At 46.6% G+C, this 24,426-nt stretch overlaps 1 protein-coding gene across 1 annotated transcript in view; it reads right to left on the minus strand.

The window, feature by feature from the left end:
- LOC141134938 (C-type lectin domain family 10 member A-like) overlaps positions 1-24,426 on the minus strand; it is a 129,493-nt gene that overhangs the window by 102,993 nt on the left and 2,074 nt on the right. The window contains exon 2 of the mRNA XM_073624371.1: positions 4,799-4,879. Coding sequence (XP_073480472.1) covers positions 4,799-4,879 — 81 coding nt within the window. The remainder of the gene's footprint in view (positions 1-4,798; positions 4,880-24,426) is intronic.

Genomic DNA, 24,426 nt, shown 5'->3' on the forward strand with positions numbered 1-24,426 from the left:
TCAGAGGCTTTGTGGACAGAGTACAGGTGTCAGAGGCTGTGCGGACAGAGTACAGTGGTCAGAGGCTGTGTGGACAGAGTACAGGGGTCAGAGGCTGTGCGGACAGAGTACAGTGGTCAGAGGCTGTGTGGACAGAGTACAGTGGTCAGAGGCTGTGTGGACAGAGTACAAATGTCAGAGGCTGTGCGGACAGAGTACAGGAGTCAGAGGCTGTCCAGACAGAATACAGGGGGTCAGAGGCTGTACGGACAGAATACAGGGGGTCAGAGGCTGTGCGGACAGAATACAGGGGTTAGAGGCTGTGCGGATAGAGTACAATGGTCAGACTCTGTGAGGATAGAGTACAGGGGTAAGAAGCTGTGCGGACAGAATACAGGGGGTCAGAGGCTGTGCGGACAGAGTACATTGGTTAGAGGCTGTACGGACAGAGTACAGGGGGTCAGAGGCTGTGCAGACATAGTAAAGGGGTCAGACGCTGTGAGGACAGAGTACAAGGGTCAGAAGCTGTGCGGACAGAATACAGGGGGTCAGAGGCTGTGCAGACAGAGTACAGGGGTCAGAGGCTGTGCAGACAGACTACAGGGGGTCAGAGGCTGTGCAGACAGAGTACAGGGGTCAGCGGCTGTGCGGACAGAGTACAGGGGGCCAGAGGCTGTGCGGACAGAGTACAGGGGGTCAGAGGCTGTGTGGACAGAGTACAGGGGTCAGAGGCTGTACAGACAGAGTACAGCGGGTCAGAGGCTGTGCGGACAGATTAAAGGGGTCAGAGGCTGTGTGGACAGAGTACAGGGGTCAGAGGCTGTGCGGACAGAGTACAGGGGTCAGAGGCTGTGCGGATAGAGTACAAGGGTCAGAGTCTGTGTGGACAGAGTACAGGGGGTTAGAGGCTGTGCGGACAGAGTACAGTGGTTAGAGGCTTTGTGGACAGAGTACAGGGGTCAGAGGCTGTGCGGACAGAGTACAGTGGTCAGAGGCTGTGTGGACAGAGTACAGGGGTCAGAGGGACCCAGCAGCAGGCACAGCGCACTGAGATCCCAGCTGCAGATTGTGCCCACTGACACATGCCATGTCTAGCCAATAGGTACCCCCCACCACCTGGCACTGCATGGGTTACAGGCACCGAGTAAATGTCATCTGCAGGGGGGGTAACATCAGCAGGCGCAGGCATCATCGACCTCCCCGAACCCCTGCTGTGGTGAGACGCCACCGAGAATGAGCACAAGCTATTCAAAAATGGCGCCAGGCGGCGACATTACATCACTGCCCAGGCGCCCAGCCGAGCGTGTATGAGTTCTCCCGAACTCGGAAGACTTCGGAATGGCACATGCTCAGTAGCGCTGTTGGCCTGCAGCCACATTTTTTACAACGCTGCCCGTAAAGGACATTTACCTGCACCCCAAAAATAGGGTGAAATTTACGGGCTGCCTGTAGATTAACGGGTGGTTATTCAGGGCAGAGAGCGCGCCCTGATCCCACCCAATTGTGTGATCATAGCGAATTCATTTTTGCTATTTTCACACTAACCTTCCTCCCCGCCAATCAGGAGGAAGGGCGTCAGACTGGTTTCCTGATTGGCCAAAGTGCCAGGCCACCCTATTGGATGCCTGGCGCTTAGGAAGAGGAGCGGAGGACACACACGCTGGAGTGGAGGTTGCCGCCGCTCTGGTGCACTGTCTTGGAGAGGAGGTGCTGCCTGCCTGCGGTAAGTGCTGGGGGGGTCTGTCAGAGCCATGCGTTGGTTGGGTTGGTTGGGGGTGCTGCCAGAGACGCGAGCCCCGCTAGTGGAGGGGTTGGTGGGCACAAGTGGCTGCATTTAACGGGCACAAGTGGCTGCATTGGACGGGCACAAGTTGCTGCATTTGATGGGCACAAGTGGCTGCATTTGATGGGCACAAGTGGCTGCATATGATGGGCACAAGCGGCTACATATACTGGGCACAAGTGGCTGCATATACTGGGCATAAGTGGCTGCATTTGACAGGCACAAATGGCTGCATATGATGGGCACAAGTGGTTGCATTTGATGGGCACAAGTGGCTGCATTTGGTGGGCACAAATGGCTGCATATGATGGGCACAAGTGGCTGCATTTGATGAGCACAAGTGACTGCATATGCTTGGCACAGTGGCTGCATATGATGGGCACAGTGACTGTATTTTTGGTGGGCACCATGGCTGCATATGCTGGGCACAGTGGCTGCTAGGGATGAGCCGAACACCCCCCTGTTCGGTTCGCACCAGAACATGCGAACAGGGAAAAAGTTCACTCGAACACGCGAACACCGTTAAAGTCTATGGGACACGAACATGAATAATCAAAAGTGCTAATTTTAAAGGCTTATATGCAAGTTATTGTCATAAAAAGTGTTTGGGGACCTGGGTCCTGCCCCAGGGGACATGGATCAATGCAAAAAAAGTTTTAAAAAAGGCCGTTTTTTCAGGAGCAGTGATTTTAATAATGCTTAAAGTCAAACAATAAAAGTGTAATATCCCTTTAAATTTCGTACCTGGGGGGTGTCTATAGTATGTCTGTAAAGGGGCGCATGTTTCCCGTGTTTAGAACAGTCTGACAGCAAAATGACATTTCGAAGGAAAAAAAGCCATTTAAAACTACCCGCGGCTATTGCATTGCCGACAATACACATAGAAGTTCATTGATAAAAACGGCATGGGAATTCCCCACAGGGAAACCCCGAACCAAAATTAAAAAAAAAAAAATGACGTGGGAGTCCCCCTAAATTCCATACCAGGCCCTTTAGGTCTGGTATGGATTTTAAGGGGAACCCCGCGCCAAAAAAAAAAAAAAAAAACGGCGTGGAGTCCCCCCAAAAATCCATACCAGACCCTTATCCGAGCATGCAACCTGGCAGGCCGCAGGAAAAGAGGGGGGGCGAGAGTGCGCCCCCCCTCCTGAACCGTACCAGGCCACATGCCCTCAACATTGGGAGGGTGCTTTGGGGTAGCCCCCCAAAACACCTTGTCCCTATGTTGATGAGGACAAGGGCCTCATCCCCAGAACCCTGGCCGGTTGTTGTGGGGGTCTGCGGGCGGTGGGCTTATCGGAATCTGGAAGCCCCTTTTATTAAGGGGACCCCCAGATCCCGCCCCCCCCCCCTGTGTGAAATGGTAAGGGGGTACTCATTTTTTTTTTTTAATTTTGGTTCGGGGTTTCCCTGTGGGGAATTCCCATGCCGTTTTTATCAATGAACTTCTATGTGTATTGTCGGCAATGCAATAGCCGCGGGTAGTTTTAAATGGCTTTTTTTCCTTCGAAATGTCATTTTGCTGTCAGACTGTTCTAAACACAGGAAACATGCGCCCCTTTACAGGAATACTATAGACACCCCCCAGGTACGAAATTTAAAGGGATATTACACTTTTATTGTTTGACTTTAAGCATTATTAAAATCACTGCTCCAGAAAAAACGGCCATTTTTAAAACTTTTTCTTGCATTGATCCATGTCCCCTGGGACAGGACCCAGGTCCCCAAACACTTTTTATGACAATAACTAGCATATAAGCCTTTAAAATTAGCACTTTTGATTTCTCCCATAGACTTTTAAAGGGTGTTCCGCGGCATTCGAATTTGCTGCGAACACCCCAAATTGTTCGGTGTTCGGCGAACTTGCGAACAGCCAATGTTCGAGTCGAACATGAGTTCGACTCGAACTCGAAGCTCATCCCTAGTGGCTGCATATGATTGGCACAATGGCTGTATTTAGTGGGCACAGTGGCTGCACATGATGGGCACAGTGGCTGTATTTGGTGGGCACAGTGGCTGCATTAGGTGAGCACAAGTGGTTGCATTTGGTAGGCACAAGTGGCTGCATTTCATGGGCACAGTGGCTGCATATGCTGGGCACTATGGCTGCATATGATGGGCACAGCGGCTGCATATGATGGGCACAGTGACTGTATTTGGTGGGTACAGTGGCTGCATGTGCTGGGCACAGTAGCTGCATATGATGGGCACAGTGGCTGTATTTGGTGGGAACAGTGACTGCACATGATCGGCACAATGGCTGCACATAATGGGCACAGTGGCTGTATTTGGTGGGCACAATGACTGTATTTGGTGGGCACGGTGGCTGTACATGCTGGGCACAGTGGCTGCATATGCTGTGCACAGGGGCTGCATTTGATGGCAAAGTGGCTGTATTTGATGGACACAGTGGTTGCAGTTGGTGGGCACAGTAGCTGCCCATGATGGACACAGTAGCGGCACATGATGGGCACAGTGACTGTATTTGGTGGGCACAGTGGCTGCATTTGATGGCAAAGTGGCTGTATTTGATGGGCACAGTGGCTCTATTTGATGGGCACAGTGGCTGCATTTGATGGGCACAGTGGCTGCATTTTATGGGCACAGTGGCTGTATTTGATGGGCACAGTGGCTGCATATTATTGGCACAGTAGCTGCATTTGCAGGGCACAGTGGCTGCAATTGATGGGCACAGTGGCTGCAATTAATGGGCACAGTGAGGCTACAATTGATGTTTTTTTTTTTTTTAATTTTTCCGAATTTTTCAGTTTGTTTGCCCCCCCCCCCAAAAAAATTTTAAGCACCAGCCGCCACTGCCATGTATATTGCATAGTTATAAAATGTATACTAAATCAGGGCAACCAATGAGGTGCTGGTTTTTATCACCTCAATACAGATATAGTAAAAGGTGATTTCTGATTGGTAGATCCAGTATAGCAGTATTAGTATTAGTAGACATGTGTCCTATGAATGAAGACTCGGGTCCTCAGCTGTCCATAATAGATTAAGAGGATACCCCTCATTATAATAACTCACCTTTGGCTTTTGGTGCATTCTTCTTCCTTTTTAAATTAAAATCATCCACATTGGCATACGTATTTTCCTCAAAAGAGCACCCTGAAGAAGAACACAGACCTTAATATAGATATTGTAGATACCAGGGAGGATTTTCAGATGATGTAATTCAGATACAATGGCGCTCTACACAGTATTTTAACAATAAGAGATGGAGCTTTTCTGAAATATGATACTATTGACATTTATTGTGACCTATCGGGAATTTATTCTTGGAGAATTGTAAAGTTACCGATGCCAATGATACATACTATAATATATTGACTAATGCCGTGTACACACGGGCGGACTTTTCGGCATCAAAGGTCCGACGGACTTTCAACGGACTTTTGACGGACTTCCGACAGACTTTCTAACGAACGGACTTGCCTACACACGATCACACCAAAGTCGGATGGATTCGTACGTGATGATGTACGACTGGACTAAAATAAGGAAGTTGATAGCCAGTAGCCAATAGCTGCCCTAGCGTCAGTTTTCATCCGTCGGACTAGCATACAGACGAACAGATTTTTCGACCGGACTAGAGTCCGTCGGAAAGATTTGAAGCATGTTCCAAATCTAAAGTCTGTCTGATTTTCGACCGAAAAAGTCCGCTGCAGGTCCGATGAAGCCCACACACGGTCAGATTGTCCGACAGATTCGTCCCGTCGGACCAGTCCGGTTGAAAAGTCCGCCTGTGTGTACACGGCATTACATAACAATGTATAATTAAGCATTTTAAGTATTTAACGGAAGAACTTTGGGATCACTAGAATTTAATTGTATTATTACTTTCACGACTTGAGACTCATCTTCCACTGGGGTTGGAGTAGATGACCAGGACTGGTTGAGGCAGCGGTGCAGATGGTCCAAAGTCGCAGAGCTGACACAGAATATTTGAGGAATCTCCTTGCTTCGCAGCACCGAGAGCCCTGAAAAGGTCCGGGTCTTCACCTGAACATCTAGAGGTAGAGCGATTGTTCTGCAGGTGATACTCAGGCTGTGGTCCTCTGACTGACCCAAGCAGATCGCAACTGCACTGCCGCAACTCCCTGGCAGTGTTGGAGCACAGGCATCACAAGGCAGTAGATAAGTCTGAAGAAAATAGCAAGGCTTACTAGGGCATACTGGGAACACATGGCTGAACGCAGTTAGGGACTCACTGGGATCAAGCAGCTGGAAGCCGATAGGGACACACTGGAAAAACAAGTCTGGAAGCAGGTAGGGAATCACTAGGATCAAGCAACTGGAAGCCGGTAGGTGCACACTGGGAACACAACGTGGAAAGCATGCTAGGACACACTAGGAATACAAGGTTGGAATCAGGTAGGGAGATTATGGGAATACAAGGCTGCAGAAGCAGACTAGGACACACTGGGAATACTAGGCTGGAAGCAGCCTGGGGCACATTGGGAACTCAAGGCTGGAAGCAGGTTGGGACACACTGAGGACACAAGGCTGGCTGAATGCTGGGACACACTAAGAAAACATGGGGCTGGAAGCAGGCTGGGACACACTGGAAACACAAGGCTTGAAGCAGGATGGGACACACTGGGAGCACAAGGCTGGAAGCAGGTTGGGACACACTGAGAACACAAGGCTGGAAGCAGGTTGGGACACACTGAGAACACAAGGCTGGCCGAAGGCTGGGACACACTAAGAAAACATGGGTCTGGAAGGAGGCTGGGGAACATTGGGAACTCAAGGCTGGAAGCAGGTTGGGACACACTGAGGGCTCAAGGCTGGCCGAAGGCTGTGACACACTAAGAAAACATGGGACTGGAAGCAGGCTGGGACACACTGGAAACACAAGGCTTGATGCAGAATGGGACTTACTGGGATCCCAAGGCTGGAAGCAGGCTGGGACACATTGGGAACACAAGGCTTGAAGCAGGATGGGACACACTGGGAGCCCAAGGCTGGAAGCAGGATGGGACACATTGGGAACACAAGGCTTGAAGCAGAATGGGACACAATGGGAGCACAAGGCTGGAAGCAGGCTGGGTTATATGTAATTGTTAAATCCGCGCTGAGGAAATATTCCTGGGCTGCTGCCTCCCCTAGAGGTCCCTGGCAAGAGGGATCTAGATTGTGTAAAGTATCTTTGGTGTTGGGGTGAATGGCGCTGCCCTCTAGTTAAATAATAGTGTGGGTAGAGGTGTATTTAAATCCTACTATAGTTAAGCTTGTGTTACTGTGATTTTTAGATAGAATCCACTCCCAATTAGGTGATTATAAAATCCGCTACCTATTGGGTGATTATATCCAAAATAATAGTGAACCATCCAAAGTGGTAAAAATTTATTTAATAATTGTATCAGTTTAAACCCTTTGCTTTGTGCCACCTATGAAGAGCGAATCACATTTGGGTCGCTCTTCCCCGGGGCCATCAAACAGGGGAAATGTGTACAATAAGTGATTGCTCCTCGGTCCAATCCTCCCTTTATAAGCTCTCAAAAGGAGGATGATCCTTAGAGTGGGCAGAGTTGTGATAAATACCCTGAAAAGTGATCCTACCTGCTGTCACTTTTCTATGGGTGAATTTGCAAATCTGTGATAAATATCTTAAAAAAGTGATCCAAACTAGTGTAGATTGTATATTTGTAGATAGTGATTTATAAACCATAAAGTGCACTAATTAGTGTCCAATACCACAACCCAATAGTTATATACCTTGTGCAAAATATCAGAGTAAATAAACATCAACCTAAAAACATATAATATAATAGTATAAGTGCCCTATAATCAGACACCTGTGATAAAAAAAAAAATAGATAAGGTGTGTACAGTGTAACAGTCCTCAAATGGGCCAATTATATATATCCCAAAAAATACAAGGAAAGTCAACAAGTGGGATAAAAACACAAGGGAAATTGATACTGGGTAAATCTAATATTCACACGATAAATGGAAATGGGAAAAAAGTAGTTTTCACTAGATCTTCCAAAAAAGTGACATATGTGATTATCCTCAATGTCCTATATAGACTTTATCCTCAGGTGTACAGGTCAGGGTGACTTTTGTGCTCCCCCTTGATACCTCACTCACCAGATCCGACAGTGGCGGCCCGTCCATAGGGGGCGCCTGGGCACCGCCCCCTCCAGGCAGTCACAAAAAAAAAAAAACAATTTTAAAGTTGGCCCTTTATAAAAAAAAAATACAATAAAAGGTCCTTAAGTGCACTGTGTTCGGATGCCGGACACAGTGCAACGCCGGACACAGTGCACTTATGGGAAGTGCCACGTCTATGCAATCACGAGATTGCAGACACAGCACTTCATTTGCGGGCGATTAGCCCACCTTGCGGCGCTTTCTGAAGAGCCGAGTAGCTTCCATCTGAGTATGATGTTACTTCCTGTTTCTCTCTCCAATTGCGCCCAGGAGAGAGGAAATAGGAAGTATGAGAGGAACGGACCTCTCCACAGGAGACACCGCTGGGGAGGACAACACACAGCAAGGTAAGTAACCGGGGGAGGGGGGTTTGATGGTGACACATGCTGCTGCAATTTGGTGGTGACACATGCTGCTGCAATTTGGTGGTGACACATTCTGCTGCAATTTGGTGACACATGCTGCTGCAATTTGGTGGTGACACATTCTGCTGCAATTTGGTGACACATGTTGCTGCAATTTGGTGGTGACACATGCTGCTGCAATTTGGTGACACATGCTGCTGCAATTTGGGGGGACACAGGCTGCTGCATTTGGTGGTGACACAGGTTGCTGCAATTGGTGGTGACACGTGCTGCTGCATTTGGTGGGACATAGGCTGCTGCAATTGGTGGTGACACAGGCTGTTGCATTTGGTGGGACACAGGCTGCATTTTATGTGACACAGGCTGCATGTAAGGAGGGACTCCGCTGGGGACACCTGATAGCAGCTGGTAGCAGGCGACGTGGCTAGTGACACACTCAGGGCTCCCACTGATTCTGCATTATGGTGAGTTGAATGATTTCATTTTATATTACAATGTAATAATAGAAATAATGCGCTTCAATCATCCTGACACCATAACAACCATGGTGCCGGAATGATTACAGCGCTAATACCAGGTGTTTAGAGTATCTTTATCTGCTGATTGTTAAACTTTCTAGAATACACATATTTCTATTGTTGTGTAGGATCTGGGCCTGCTGTCCCTCCATTCTTCTCTCCCTCTCCCTCTATCCCTCGTTCATCTGAGACACTAACTACACCACCTTAGAGCCACGCCCACTATTTCACTGAAACCACACCCGTTTTCACCAAATTGGAGGGGTCAAAAAGGAAGGGCGGGGTCTGGCGCCCCCCCATCCTAAAACTTCACCAGCCACCACTGAGATCCGGGTACTCCTGCAGGGGTAGTAGGCGAAAGTGAGTGTGTTGGTTTCCTCTCGGTGTGGCTGTTGCTCCTCCGTTTAGACTGCTGGGCTCCCAGTCCACTGTCCAGATTTAATAGCAGTGTTTTTATCCCACTTGTTGACTTTCCTTGTATTTTTTGGGATATATATCATTTCCCCCATTTGGGGACTGTTACACAGTACACACTTTATCTATTTTGTTTTATATATATATATATATATATATATAAATATAACGCGGGGGAAGAATAAGATGAAAGAAGAAGAAGAACACCGAAGGAAGATCAGAAGAAGATGATAGAAGAAGCAGGGAAAGAAGAAGACATTAATAAAGGAATTGTCAAAAACCAGCTATTGTCTTTTTTTAACATTTTTGACACTTTTTTTGTAAAAATGGTAGGGGTACATATGTACCCCATTACCAATTCACACGGGGGTGGGATCTGTGGGTCCCCTTGTTAAAGGGGGCTTCCAGATTCCGATAGGCTCCCCGCCCGCAGACCCCCAAAACCACTGGGCAAGGGTTGTGGGGATGAGGCCCTTGTTGCCATACCATCAGTGCCCAGTTTCCTGGTGAGTATATTTATATACCAGTTGTGGGGGCTCATACACCACGCTCCCCTACTATTATTGTTTTTTGTTTTCCTTTTGCTTATTCCATCCCTATATGTTTTCAGATATACACGTGCTTGCTCCTGACGAGTGGCATGGAAGCCACGAAATGCGTTGAGCCATCATTTGCCGTGTCCAACTGTCTAATCAGTCCCCATCAGCTATATCATATCTTAACTCCCCCTACAGGCCTTAGGTCCAGCAGGCATTACTGTTTCTAATATGAATTTTACCCAACTCTGTTTGTGGTGCACTAGGGAATTTGTTAATGTGGTATCCTGAGTCATCATTATTTAATTTTTTAACTTTGTACCTTGTTACCTATCCATTAATTGTATGAACATTACAATGTATGTTATATTTCATTCATTTATATGTTTTTATTTATTTTATGCATGAATTGTTTGACTGTATGCATTTTACGGTTACAATGTGTATGCTTTAGTATTATGTCAATAAATTCCTCTATGTTCATCCTATTACCCTCTTGCTGTCACATGCTTCATATAAAGTCCCACCCTTCTTTTTAGCAATCCCCCTTGTTTGTGATATAGATTGGGATGGAAACACATGACCTTACCAGGTCATGGTTTCATTTAAAGTCCCTAGGGATGGAAATGGGTGACCTTACCAGGTCATGATTTCCCCAAAGTCCCTTAAAACCCCTTCCTTTTCTTGCATATATGCACAGGGATGGAAGCATGTGCCATTGCTTTATTAGTTCCAATTCATCATCCATACTGCCCTTAATGACGTTTGTGAAACCTCCCCTGTTTTTCATTAGTTTACCCTATTTAACCAACATCACTCATGTTCATCCGTTTTATTTTATCATGTTTCAGTGTCATCTTGTGTATACTGAGCTTAAACTCTATGGGGCTGTGCCGCTGGTGGTGTGTGCTGGTGGGACTGCTTTGTCATCTAGCCTTTATTCCCCTTCGGGAGCCGCGACGCGCCTTGCGGGTCTCCTCCCTCCCCCAGGCAGTCCTCTGGGGGGATGGACGCCGGGCTACTGCGTGTCGACGTCACGCACCACACTGTGCTTGCGACGTCCCCCTTGTGGCGCCGTCATGCTGTTTCCATACTCGTGGGCTAGTGGGGAGGTCATCTGTACCGTCTTGCCGGACACCTGTCCGACTTGCTGTGCTCCTCCCCCTGCTGCATGGCGTGATGTTGGTGGGCGGCCCCGCGGCGGCGTTATATGGACGCTCTCCGGGGCGACCTGGGCATTCGAGGCTTTCCACACACCCGATTTCACATGATTTGGGAACCCTCCCTCCTCTGGGGCCCCAATCTTCTTTTTCAGGTACACCTATCACCTTCTTTTATGGCTGGTCACTGCACTGGTTGCCTTTGACGTTTCCTCACTCCTTACCCACTCTTAACCCACCATCCGGTTAATTGCCTTTCCTACCTATGTCCTTCACTGCTCTTCCTCTACTTCTCACATAATGCCTGTGGGGTTCCCTCTTTCTCTCCTCTCCCACATTTTGCCTCCACTCACCTGTACTACCTTTCACCTCCCTAGATAACCCTCGGTCCCCATGCCTACCCTGGTTGGCACCTGCTTTCGTCCCCGCGGGGCTCCCCGCCTCTGCTCCCGGTTGGGGGTAACCTGGATGGCTTGCGGGGTCCTGCCGCCATACCATCAGTGCCCAGTTTCCTGGTGAGTATATTTATATACCAGTTGCGGGGGCTCATACACCATGCACCCCTACTATTATTGTTTTTTGTTTTCCTTTTGCTTATTCCATCCCTATCCTTATCTAAGTTCATCCTATTACCCTCTTGCTGTCACATGCTTCATATAAAGTCCCACCCTCCTTTTTTAGCAATCCCCCTTGTTTGTGATATAGATTGGGATTGAAACACATGACCTTACCAGGTCATGGTTTCATTTAAAGTCCCTAGGGATGGAAATGGGTGACCTTACCAGGTCATGATTTCCCCAAAGTCCCTAAAAACCCCTTCCTTTTCTTGTATTAAAAAAAGTGTGTTTTTTCCCAAGAAATTCCGTTTGAAAAATCGCTGCGCAAATACTGTGTGAAAAAAAAAATTGCAACACCCGCCATTTTATTCTGTAGGGCCTTTTCTTTAAAAATATATATAATGTTTGGGGGTTCAAAGTAATTTTCTTGCAAAAAAATTATATTTTTTCATGTAAACAAAAAGTGTCAGAAAGGGCTTTGTCTTCAAGTGGTTAGAAGAGTGGGCGATGTGTGACATAAGCTTCTAAATGTTGTGGATAAAATGCCAGGACAGTTCAAACCCCCCCAAATGACCCCATTTTGGAAAGTAGACACCCCAAGCTATTTGCTGAGATGCATGTTGAGTCCATGGAATATTTTATATTTTGCCACAAGTTGCGGAATTTTTTTTTTTTTTTGCAGAAAGTTGTCACTAAATGATATATTGCTCACACATGCCATGGTTATATGTGGAATTACACCCCAAAATACAATCTGCTGCTTCTTCTGAGTATGGGGATACCATATGTGTGAGACTTTTTGGGACCCTAGCCATGTACAGGACCCCGAAAACCAATCATGCCTTTAGGCTTTCTAAAAGCGTAAAATGGTGATTTCACTTCCTCACTGCCTATCACAGTTTTGGGGGCCCTGAAATGTCAAGATAGCACAAAATACCCCCAAATGACCCCATTTTGGAAAGAAGACACTTCAAGCTTTTTGCTGAGAGGCATGTTGTGTCCATGGAATATTTGATATTTTGCCACAAGTTTTGGGAAAAAGTACACACCCCAAGGTATTTGATAAGAGGCATGGTGAGTAGGGATGAGCCGAACACCCCCGGTTCGGTTCGCACCAGAACCTGCGAACGGACCGAAGTTTGCACGAACGTTAGAACCCCATTGAAGTCTATGGGACTCGAACGTTCGAAATCAAAAGTGCTCATTTTAAAGGCTAATTTGCATGGTATTGTCCTAAAAAGGGTTTGGGGACCCGGGTCCTACCCCAGGGGACATATATCAATGCAAAAAAAACTTTTAAAAACGGCCGTTTTTTCGGGAGAGGTGATTTTAATGATGTTTAAAGTAAAAAAAAAAGTGAAATATTCCTTTAAATATCGTACCTGGGGGGTGTCTATAGTATGCCTGTAAAGTGGCGCGTGTTTCCCGTGTTTAGAACAGTCCCTGCACCAACTGTCATTTTTAAAGGAAAAAATCTCATTTAAAACTGCTTGCGGGTTTAAGGTAATGTCCGGTCCTGGCAATATGGATGAAAATCAGTGAGACAAACGGCATGGGTACCCCCCAGTCCATTACCAGGCCCTTTGGGTCGTGTATGGATATTAAGGGGAACCCCACACCCAAATTAAAATAAGGAAAGGTGTGGGGCCACCAGGCCCTATATACTCTGAACAGCAGTATACAGGCGGTGCAAACAAGACAGGGACTGTAGGTTTGTTGTTAAGTAGAATCTGTTTGTCATTTTGAACGGGTACATTTTTAACGTGTTTAGCTCCAGCCAAAAAATGTTTTTTAAGCTTTTTGGAAAACATAGGGAAGGGTTATCACCCCTGTGACATTTGTTTTGCTGTCTTTCCTCTTCTTTAGAAGATTTCACCTCACTTTTTGTCCCAATGACAAATGCTTTTTGAGAATTTGGGGTTTTTTGTGGAACAAGGATTGGAAAGCATCAGTGGAAAGGAGAAATATTTTTCCCATATTAACTCTTACAGGAGAGAATTTCCCTTCCTAGGGGTAGATTTCATCTCACTTCCTGTTGTCTCCTTCCGTTTGCAAGTAGGAGTCGTTTGTAAGTTAGATGTTTGAAAGTAGGGGCCTGCCCTATATACTCAGCAGAAATTTGGGCCTTAGGTGTTGTTGTGGCCACAACACTGTAAGCCCTCACAGGGCCCTGCTGTGAAATATTAGATCAAGAATTGTAATTACATGCCCCTGTTGAACAGGGGCAGAAAAATTGGGCCTTTGGTGGTGGTGGTGGTGCTGGTGCCACAACACTGTAAGTCCTCACTCGCTCTTGGTGGGTGCAGAAATGGGCCCTTCTGTGAAATATTAGATCAAGAATTGTAATTACATGCCCCTGTTAAACAGGGGCAGAAAAATTGGGCCTTTGGTGGTGGTGGTGGTGCTGGTGCCACAACACTGCAACCCCTCACAGACACTCTAGTTGGAACGCAGGAACGAGCCCTGCTGCAAAGTATTGCATCAAAAATTGTAATTACACGCCCCTGTTAAACAGGGGCAGAAAAAATTGGGTCTTAGGCACTGGTGCTGGTGCCACAACACTGCAACCCCTCACAGACACTCTAGTTGGAACGCAGGAATGAGCCCTGCTGCAAAGTATTGCATCAAAAATTGTAATTACACGCCCCTGTTAAACAGGGGCAGAAAAATTGTGCCTTAGGCACTGGTGGTGGCGCCCAGAACCAAAAATGTTCTTACAAGCTATCAGCGTGATGATTGAGGAGGAAGAGGATAATTACTCAGGGATAGTCACTCAGCATCAGCATAGGCAGTCTTTGAAGGGATCTGAGATTTCAAAAAAAATTATTTGGTTACATCAGCATCAGGTGCTTGGTAGCTGGTGGTGATCCAAGACTGATTCATTTTTATGAAGGTCAGTCGATCGACCGAGTCGGTGGACAGACGCACCCTGTGATCGGTTACCACGCCTCCAGCAGCACTGAATGTGCGTTCCGAAAGAACGCTGGATGCAGGACAGGCCAGTAGCTCAATTGCATACTGTGCAAGCTCTGGCCAGTGATCCATCCTCAAGACCCAGTAACCCAGAGGATTTTCGGTGGGAAAGGTGTCCAAATCTGATCTTGCCCCTAGGTATTCCTGTACCATGTAAAACAGACGCTGGCGATGCTTGCTGGAACTGATCATACCTTGGGGCTGCGGACCAAAAAATTGTCTGAACGCATCGTTCAGACGGCCACCTTCTCCACTGCTCCTTCTTTGACTGACCGAAGCCTCAGCAACACGTTGTCCAGAAACAGGAGTTTGTAACCTCCCAGTCTCTGGGAACGCGTTGCACAGACCTTTCTGCAAGGCCTCCCGAAGATGTTTCATCCTCTGCTCCCTCTGCGATGGCAAGATAAGGTCCGCAACCTTACCCTTGTAACGTGGATCAAGGAGGGTTGCCAGCCAGTATTGGTCCTTCCCCTTGATACCACGAATACGAGGATCCTTACGCAGGCTTTGCAGGATCAGGGAGGCCATGCAGCGTAGGTTTGCTGAGGCATTCGGTCCGGAGTCCTCTGGGTCACTAAGGACGACATGGTCCGCAGCCACCTCCTCCCAGCCACGTACAAGTCCATGTGTTTCTTGGGACTGATCCCTTAAAGACTGCTGCTGATGCTGAGTGCCAGGCTCCATCTCCATACTGACACAATCTTCCTCCTCCTCCTCCTCCTCCTCGTCCTCTTCCTGTGTGATCGGCGGGCACGCAGGAACACTGTCTGCATAAAGGGGGCCTTGAGAGCTAAGGAAGTCCTCCTCTTCCTGCCTCTGTTCTGCCTCAAGTGCCCTGTCCATTATTCCACGCAGCGTGTGCTCCAACAGGTGGACAAGGGGGACAGTGTTATTGATGCATGCACTGTCACTGCTCACCATCCTCGTGGCCTCCTCAAATAGTGACAGGACAGTGCATGCATCCCTGATCATGGCCCACTGGCGTAGGGAAATAAAACCAAGCTCCCCTGACCCTGTCCTGGTGCCATAGTCGCACAGGTACTCATTGATGGCCCTCTGCTGCATGTGCAGCCGCTGCAGCATGGCCAACGTTAAGTTCCACCTGGTGGGCATGTCACAGATTAGGCGGTTCTTGGGCAGGTTAAACTCCTTTTGGAGGTCCGTCAGCCGAGCACTGGCATTATATGACCGGCGGAAATGCACACAGACTTTCCTTGCCTGCCTCCGGACATCCTGTAAGCCCGGGTACCTGCCCAAGAACCGCTGCACCACCAAGTTAAGGACGTGAGCCAAACAGGGCACATGGGTCATTTGTCCCTGTCGGAGGGCAGAGAGGAGGTTGGTGCCATTGTCGCAAACCACCATTCCTGCCTTAAGTTGGCGTGGCATCAACCACCTCTGAACCTGCCCCTGCAGAGCTGACAGAACCTCTACCCAAGTGTGGCTCCTGTCCCCCAAGCACACCAACTCAAGCACCGCATGGCATCTTTTGGCCTGCGTACTTGCGTAGCCCCTTGAACGGCTACAGAGCACCGCTGGTTCCGAGGACAAAGCACAGGAAGAGGCCATGGAGGAAGAAGAAGAGGAGGGGGTGGAGGAGAGAGGTGTGTCACAATCATTAGCGTTTTGGAGGCGTGGTGGTGGAACAACCTCCAACACTACTGCACCTTGTCCTGCATCCTTCCCAGCTGCCAGCAGAGTCACCCAATGCGCCTGCTGGACCATGAGTCAGCGGTAATATGCACTTTACCGCTGACCGCCCTGTCCAGCGAGGCATGGACATTGCCTTCCACATGGCGGTAGAGAGCCGGAATCGCCTTCCGTGAGAAAAAGTGTCGTTTGGGTACCTGCCACTGAGGAACCGCACATTCCACAAACTCACGGAAGGGGGCAGAGTCTACCAACTGAAAAGGCAGCAGTTGAAGTGCTAGCAATTTTGCCAAGCTAGCATTCAACCGCTGCGCATGTGGATGGCTGGGAGCAAACTTCTTTCGGCGGTGCAGCAGCTGGGGCAGGGAAATTTGCCTGGTACAATTTGACGTTGGTGTACCAAAAGCAGATTGCCCACAAGTACTTGGCTGTGACACACCTAATTCTACACCTTCATTCCTCTCAGTGCAGGTCTCAGAGAGGACTGAAGGTATAGTGGGGTTGGAGATCTCAGCTGATGAGGAGCAAGGAGAGGTCCTCTTTGTTCTTTGGTGTGGGTCTTTTAGATACGCTTGCCAACAAACTGCATGGCAGGTCAACATATGTCTGGTCAAGCATGTGGTACCCAAGCGAGAGATGTTTTGGCCACGCGAGATACGCTTGAGACATATGTTGCAAATAGCAGCAGTGCGATCTGATGCACTCGTCTCAAAAAAGGCCCACACCAAAGAACTTTTTGAATAACGTGCAGAGACTGCAGCGTTATGCACATGTAGAGCTTTGGGGTGTGATGCAGTCAATGTGCTGCCCTTAGGCTGGCCCCTGGCCATCCTGCCTCATTGGTGATGTGCCGCCTCCTCCTCCTCTTCCTCTCTCCTATCAGGCACCCACGTTGAGTCAGTGACCTCATCATCCCCTCCCTCCTCATCACTAGAGCAAACCTGGCAGTATGCTGCAGCAGGGGGAGCATGACTGCCAGATTGCTGTCCTTCTTGGGCACCCCCTCTGTCCGTGCTCATGTTACTGCCTTCATCGAGCTCAGTATCATCATCAGAGCATTCCAAATGCTGGGCATCCTCCTGGAGCATGTACCCAACACTGTGGTCAAACAGTTCGAGGGACTCCTCAGGAGGACATGGTGAGGCTAGGGATTGAGTCACTGATGACATTGAGCCGAGGGAAGAGGCCGCTGCTTTGCCAGACAAAGTACCCTGGGCATGGGTGAGAGAGGATGAGGACGGCTTGGTCATCCACTCGACCAAGTTTTCCGCATGTTGCGGCTCAACACGGCCAGCTGCCAAAAAAAAGGCCAAGCGTGTCCCACGGCCACATGCTGATGAGAATGCACCGTCTCCACGACCAGCACTAGACACAGAGCCTGCTTGCCCTCTCTTATTGGCTTGTGACTGTCTGCCTCTCCTTCTTGGCCTTCCAGACATACTAATGGCCTGTAGCTGCACTAAGCTGGGATATAGATATATATATATATACTGCAGCTAGCAAAATCAACTGCCTGCCTGTAGTATGAGAACACCACCAACCTTCTATAGGTAGCTTTAGCTGACCACTGTGCAGAGCTTGCAAAAAACAAACTTGTAGCTTTTTTAGCTGCCTGCGGTAGTGATAGGATCAGGAAAACACCACCAACCTTCTACAGGTAGCTTTAGGTGAACACTGTGCAGAACTCGCAAAAAAATAACTTGTAGGTTTAGCTGAACACTGTGAGGTGGACGCACCACACTAACTTGTAGTTTTAGCTGAACACTGTGAGCAGGACGCACCCCACTAACTTGTAGGTTTAGCTGAACACTGTGAGCAGGACGCACTACACTAACTGTAAATAGTCTAGCTGCCTGACTGTGGTACTAATAGAATCAAAATAACACCAGCAATTTTATTCAGGTAGCTGTAAATACTGTAACAAGACAAGCCTGCCTGTCAGTAAGAAGATAACAGGAACGGATCTAGCTGAACACTGTGAGCAGGACGCACTGCACTAACTTGTAGCTTTAGATGAACACTGTGCAGAGGTCTCACTACACCAACTTTTAGGTTTAGCTGAACACTGTGAGCAGGACATGCTGCACTAACTGTAAATAGTCTAGTTGCCTGACTGTGGTACTAATAGGATCAAAAGAACACCAGCAATTTTATTCAGGTAGCTGTAAATACTGTAACAAGACAAGCCTGCCTGTCAGTAAGAAGATAACAGGAACGGATCTAGCTGAACACTGTGAGCAGGACGCACTGCACTAACTTGTAGCTTTAGATGAACACTGTGCAGAGGTCTCACTACACCAACTTGTAGGTTTAGCTGAACACTGAGCAGGACGCACTGCACTAACTGTAAATAGTCTAGTTGCCTGACTGTGGTACTAATAGTATCAAAATAACACCAGCAATTTTATTCAGGTAGCTGTAAATACTGTAACAAGACAAGCCTGCCTGTCAGTAAGAAGATAACAGGAACGGATCTAGCTGAACACTGTGAGCAGGATGCACTGCACTAACTTGTAGCTTTAGATGAACACTGTGCAGAGGTCTCACTACACCAACTTGTAGGTTTAGCTGAACACTCTGAGCAGGACGCACCTCACTAACTTGTAGGTTTAGCTTAACACTGTGAGCAGGACGCACCCCACTAACTTGTAGGTTTAGCTGAACACTGTGAGCAGGACGCACTGCACTAACTGTAAATAGTCTAGCTGCCTGACTGTGGTACTAATAGGATCAAAAGAACGCCAGCAATTTTCTTCAGGTAGCTGTATATACTGTAACAAGACAAGCCTGCCTGTCAGTAGGAAGATAACAGGAACGGATCTAGCTGAACACTGTGAGCAGGACGCACTGTACTAAATGTAAATAGTCTAGCTGCCTGACTGTGGTACTAATAGGATCAAAAGAACACCAGTAATTTTCTTCAGGTAGCTGTATATACTGTAACAAGACAAGCCTGCCTGTCAGTCGGAAGATAACAGGAACGGATCTAGCTGAACGCTGTGAGCAGGACGCACCCCACTAACTTGTAGGTTTAGCTTAACACTGTGAGCAGGACGCACCCCACTAACTTGTAGGTTTAGCTGAACACTGTGAGCAGGACGCACTGTACTAAATGTAAATAGTCTAGCTGCCTGACTGTGGTACTAATAGGATCAAAAGAACACCAGTAATTTTCTTCAGGTAGCTGTATATACTGTAACAAGACAAGCCTGCCTGTCAGTCGGAAGATAACAGGAACGGATCTAGCTGAACACTGTGAGCAGGACGCACTGCACTAACTGTAAATAGTCTAGCTGCCTGACTGTGGTACTAATAGGATCAAAAGAACACCAGCAATTTTCTTCAGGTAGCTCTAAATACTGTATCAAGACAAGCCTGCCTGTCAGTAGGAAGATAACAGGAACGGATCTAGCTAAACTGAATACAGTGTATATAAATATATGCAACACCTGGGATGCATATATATACACAATACACTGTAAGTGCAGCTAAACTGACTGACTTTTCTGCCTAATCTATCTAACTCAAATCAAATGTCACTGTCTGTCTCTCTCTCTCTCTCAATGAACGCCGGAACACACACTACACAGGGCCGCCGTGCAGGCGGCCTTATATAGTGTGGGGCGTGTACTAAATCACCTGAGCCATAATTGGCCAAAGCCTCCTTGGCTTTGGCCAGTTACGGCTCTCTGTTCAGACGGCGCTGTGATTGGCCAAGCATGCGGGTCATAGTGCATGCTTGGCCAATCATCAGCCAGCAATGCACTGCGATGCCGCAGTGAATTTGGCGCGAACGGCCCATATCGTTCGCAATTCGGCGAACGGGCGAACAGACGATGTTCGAGTCGAACACGGGTTCGACTCGAACATGAAGCTCATCGCTAATGGTGAGTATTTTGCAGATCTCATTTATTTTTGAAAATGAAGAAAGAAAAGAAAAATGTATTTTTTTTCTTTTTTCAATTTTTAAAACTTTGTGACAAAAAGCGAGATCTGAAAAATACTCAACATGCCTCTCAGCAAATAGCTTGGGGTGCCTGCTTTCCAAAATGTGGTCATTTGGGGGGTTTTGTGCTATCTGGGTATTTCATGGACTCCGAAACTCCAAAACTTTTGTCATTTTTGAGTTGTAACAAAAAAAATTAAATATTCAATGGGCTCAACATGCCTCTCAGCAATTTCCTTGGGGTGTCTACTTTCCAAAAGGGGGTCATTGGGGAGGGGGGTTGTACTGCCCTGCCATTTTATCACATAGTTACATAGTTACATAGTTACATAGTTAGTAAGGTTGAATAAAGACACCAGTCCATCCAGTTCAACCTGAGTGAGTGTGGGTCTACAACCCTGACCCTTGTCCCTAACCCTGAACATCGCACACTCACATCAACCCCTACCCTCAATCCAAGGTCCCCATTCATATACTAGGGCCAATTTTGGACAGAAGCCAATTAACCTACCAGCATGTCTTTGGAGTGTGGGAGGAAACCGGAGTACCCGGAGGAAACCCACACAGGCACAGGGAGAACATGCAAACTCCAGGCAGGTAGTGTCGTGGTTGGGATTCGAACCAGCGACCCTTTTTTACTGCTAGGTGAGAGTGCTAACCACTGCACCACTGTGCCGCCCACCTCAAGAAATGGTGCTAAAAAGCTGCGTAAATTACAGAAAATGTACCCTAGTTTGTAGACGCTATAACTTTTGCGCAAACCAATAAATATATGCTAATTGACATTTTTTTTTTTACCAAAGACATGTGGCTGAATACATTTTGGCCTAAATGTATGGCTAAAATTGCGCTTATTCATTTTTTTTTATAACAAAAAGTAGAAAATATAATTTTTTTTCAAGATTTGCAGTCTTTTTCTGTTTATATCGAAAAAATAAAAGCCGCAAAGGCAATCAAAAGAAAGCTCTATTTGTGGGATTTTTTTTTTTTTAGCAGAGACCCTAGAGAATAAAATGGGTGCAATACTTTATGTCACGCCGTCTTTGCACAGCGATCTTTCAAACGCAATTTATTTGGAAAAAATACACTTCAAAAAGTTAACCCGATTTTTTTTGTATAATGTGAAAGATGATGTTACGCCGAGTAAATAGATACCTAACATGTCATGGTTTAAAATTGAGCACACTTGTGGAGTGGCGACAAACTATGGTACCTAAAAAGTTCCATAGGTGACACAAATTTTTATAGTGGTTACCCATTAGTGGTTACCTGTTTATAGTTACAGAGGAGGTCTAGTGCTAGAATTATTGTTCTCGCTCTAACGATCGTGGTGATACTTCACATGCATGGTTTGAACACTGGCCAACTGCATCAAAGTTATTCAAAGTTATCCCCCTCTGGACAACTGTGTCAAAGTGGTCTCTTTCTGGTCAACTGAATCAAAGTGGTCTCTCTCTGGTCAACTGCGTCAACGTAGTTCCTTTACTGGCCAACTTTGTCAAAGGAACCCCTCTATGGTCACCTAAATCACAGTGATCCCTCTGTGTTCAACTGTGTCAAAAGTGATTTCTCTCTGGCCAACTGCATCAAAGTGGTCTTTCTCTGATCAACTGCATCAAAGTGAGCCCTTTCTGGTCAACTGAATCAAAGTAATCCCTCACTGGCCAACGGCATCAACGTAGTTCATTTGCTGGCCATGTCAAAGTGATCCCTCTGTCAACTGTGTCAAAGTGATTCCTCTCTGGCCAACTGAAATAAGTTATCCTTCTCTGGTCAACTGAATAAAGTTATCCCTTTCTGGCCAACTGAAACAAATTGATCCTCTCTGGCCAACTGCATCAAAGTGATCCCTCTTTGGCCGAATGCGTCAAAGTGATCCCTCTCTGGTCAACTGCATCAAAGTGATCCCTTTCTGTTCATCTGAATCAAAGTGATCCCTTTCTGTTCATCTGAATCAAAGTGATCCCTCCCTGGCCAACTGCATCAAAGTGATCCCTCTCTGGCCAACTGCATCAAAGTGATCCCTCTCTGGTCATCTGGATCAAAGTTATCCCTTTCTGGTCAACTGAATCAAAGTTATTCCTCTCTGGCCAAATGCATCAAAGTGATCCCTCTCTGGCCAACTGCATCAAATGTATTCCTTTCTAGTCAACTGAATAAAAGTCATCCCTCTCTGGCCAACTCTGTTAAAGTGATCACTCTCTTGTCAACTGCATCAAAGTGAGCCCTTTCTGGTCAACTGAATCAATGTGATACCTTTCTGGCTAACAGTGTAAAAGTGATACCTCTCTAGCCAACAAAAAAGTTATCCCTCCCTGGCCAACTAAATCAAAGTGATCCCTCTCTGGCAAACTGAGTCAAAGTGATCCCTCTCTGGCCAACTGTGTCAAAGTGATACCTTTATGGTCATCTGAATCAAAGTGATCCCTCGCTGGACAACTGCACCAATGTGATTCCTCTCTGGCCAAAAGCGTCAAATCATCCTCTATGGTCAACTGCATCAAAGTGATCCCATTCTAGCCAACTGAATCAAAATTATGCTTCGCTGGCCAACTGCTTCAAGGTTATCCCTCTCTGGTCAACAATATCAAAGTGATCCCTCCCAGGCCAACTGAATCAAAGTGATCCCTCTCTGGTCAACTGCATCAAAGTTATCCTTTTCTAGTAAACTGTGTTAAAGTGAGCCCTTTCTGGTCAACTGAATCAAAGTGATCCCTCTCTGGTCAACTGCGTCAAAGTTATCCCTCTGTTGTCAACTGCGTCAAAGTGATCCCTCTTTGGCCAACTGAATAAAGTTATCCGTCTCTGGCCAACTAAATCAAATTAATCCCTCTCTGGCCAACTGCATCACATTTATTCCTTTCTGGTCAACTGAATCAAAGTCACCCCTCTCTGGCCAACTGCATTGAAGTGATCCCTCTTTGGTCAACTGCATCACAGTTATCCCTTTCTGGTCAACTGAATCAAAGTAATCCCTCCCTAGTCAACTGTGTTAAAGTGATCCTTCTCTTGTCAACTGCATCAAAGTGATCCCTCTCTGGTCAACTGAATCAAATTGATCCCTCTCTGGCCAACTGAATAAAGTTATCCCTCTCTGGCCAACTAAATTAAAGTGATCCCTCTCTGGTCAACTGAATCAAAGTGATCCCTCGTTGGACATCTGCACCAATGTAATTCCTCTCTGGCCAAAAGCGTCAAAGTGATCCTTACCTGGCCAATTGAATGAAAGTGATCCCTTTCTAGCCAACTGAATCAAAGTGATCCCTCCCTGACTAACTCAATCAAAGTGAACCCTCTCTGGTCAACTGCATCAAAGTTATCCCTTCCTGGTCAACTGTGTTAAAATGAGCCCTTTCTGGTCAACTACATCAAAGTGATTCCTCACTAGCCAAATGCATTAAATGAATCCCTTTGCTGGCCAACTATGTCAAAATGACCCCATTCCTATCCCCTCCCCCCTCAATATTTATCAATGATCACATCTACAACCTACTTGGTTCACTCTCCAGATTTTTAGCCCCCTTCATTGCAGGCTGTAGACAAACCCGATTCTGGGCCCTGCTCAGTCTGCATCTTCGATATCTGTTGATCTTATATTTAGGAACTTCCTAAAATATGGTGTTGCCACATACTGCATTTCAGTTTTAGGAACTTATAAATGCCACAATAAAGAGGAAGTGTATGTACTTCTGTAATATTCTGTAGAACCGTGTGCCCACTCATGAATTTGTTATTTTATCTCAGTGGTTGATTGGTTCATAATACATTTGTTCATACTACTAATCATCAAAAATAACATTTGAGCTGGAAAATAATTAGACCAGGCCTGTTTCAGACACTTGTTGCTTACAAGTTAAAATCAGTATTTTTTGCTAGAAAATTAATTAGAACCCCCAAACATTATATTAGCAGAGACCCTAGAGAATAAAATGGGCGGTCGTTGCAATACTTTATGTCACGCCATATTTGCGCAACGATCTTTCAAACGCAATTTATTTGGAAAAAATACACTTCAATGTATTAATAAAAAAAAACAATAAAAGTTAGCCAGATGTTTTTGTATAATTTGAAAGATGATGTTAGGCCGAGTAAAAAGATACCTCACATACTTGTGAACACTGTTCACATTTGCAGGTGCGGCTTACGTATGTGTTCGCTTTGGCATGCGAGCACGGAGGGATGGGGCGTTTAAAAAAAAAATTCTTATTTATTTTACTTTTTATTATTATTTTTACACTGTCCCTTTAATTATTTTTATTTTATTTTTTTAGCACTTTTATTGCTGTCAGAAGGAATGTAATAGGTGGTGACAGGTACTCTTTATGGAGAGATCTGGAGTCTATAAGACCCCAAATCCCTCCTTTGCACTTGAAAGTA

The sequence above is a fragment of the Aquarana catesbeiana genome, linkage group LG03 (genome assembly GCF_042186555.1).
Source record: "Aquarana catesbeiana isolate 2022-GZ linkage group LG03, ASM4218655v1, whole genome shotgun sequence".
Classification (NCBI taxonomy): Eukaryota; Metazoa; Chordata; class Amphibia; order Anura; family Ranidae; genus Aquarana; species Aquarana catesbeiana.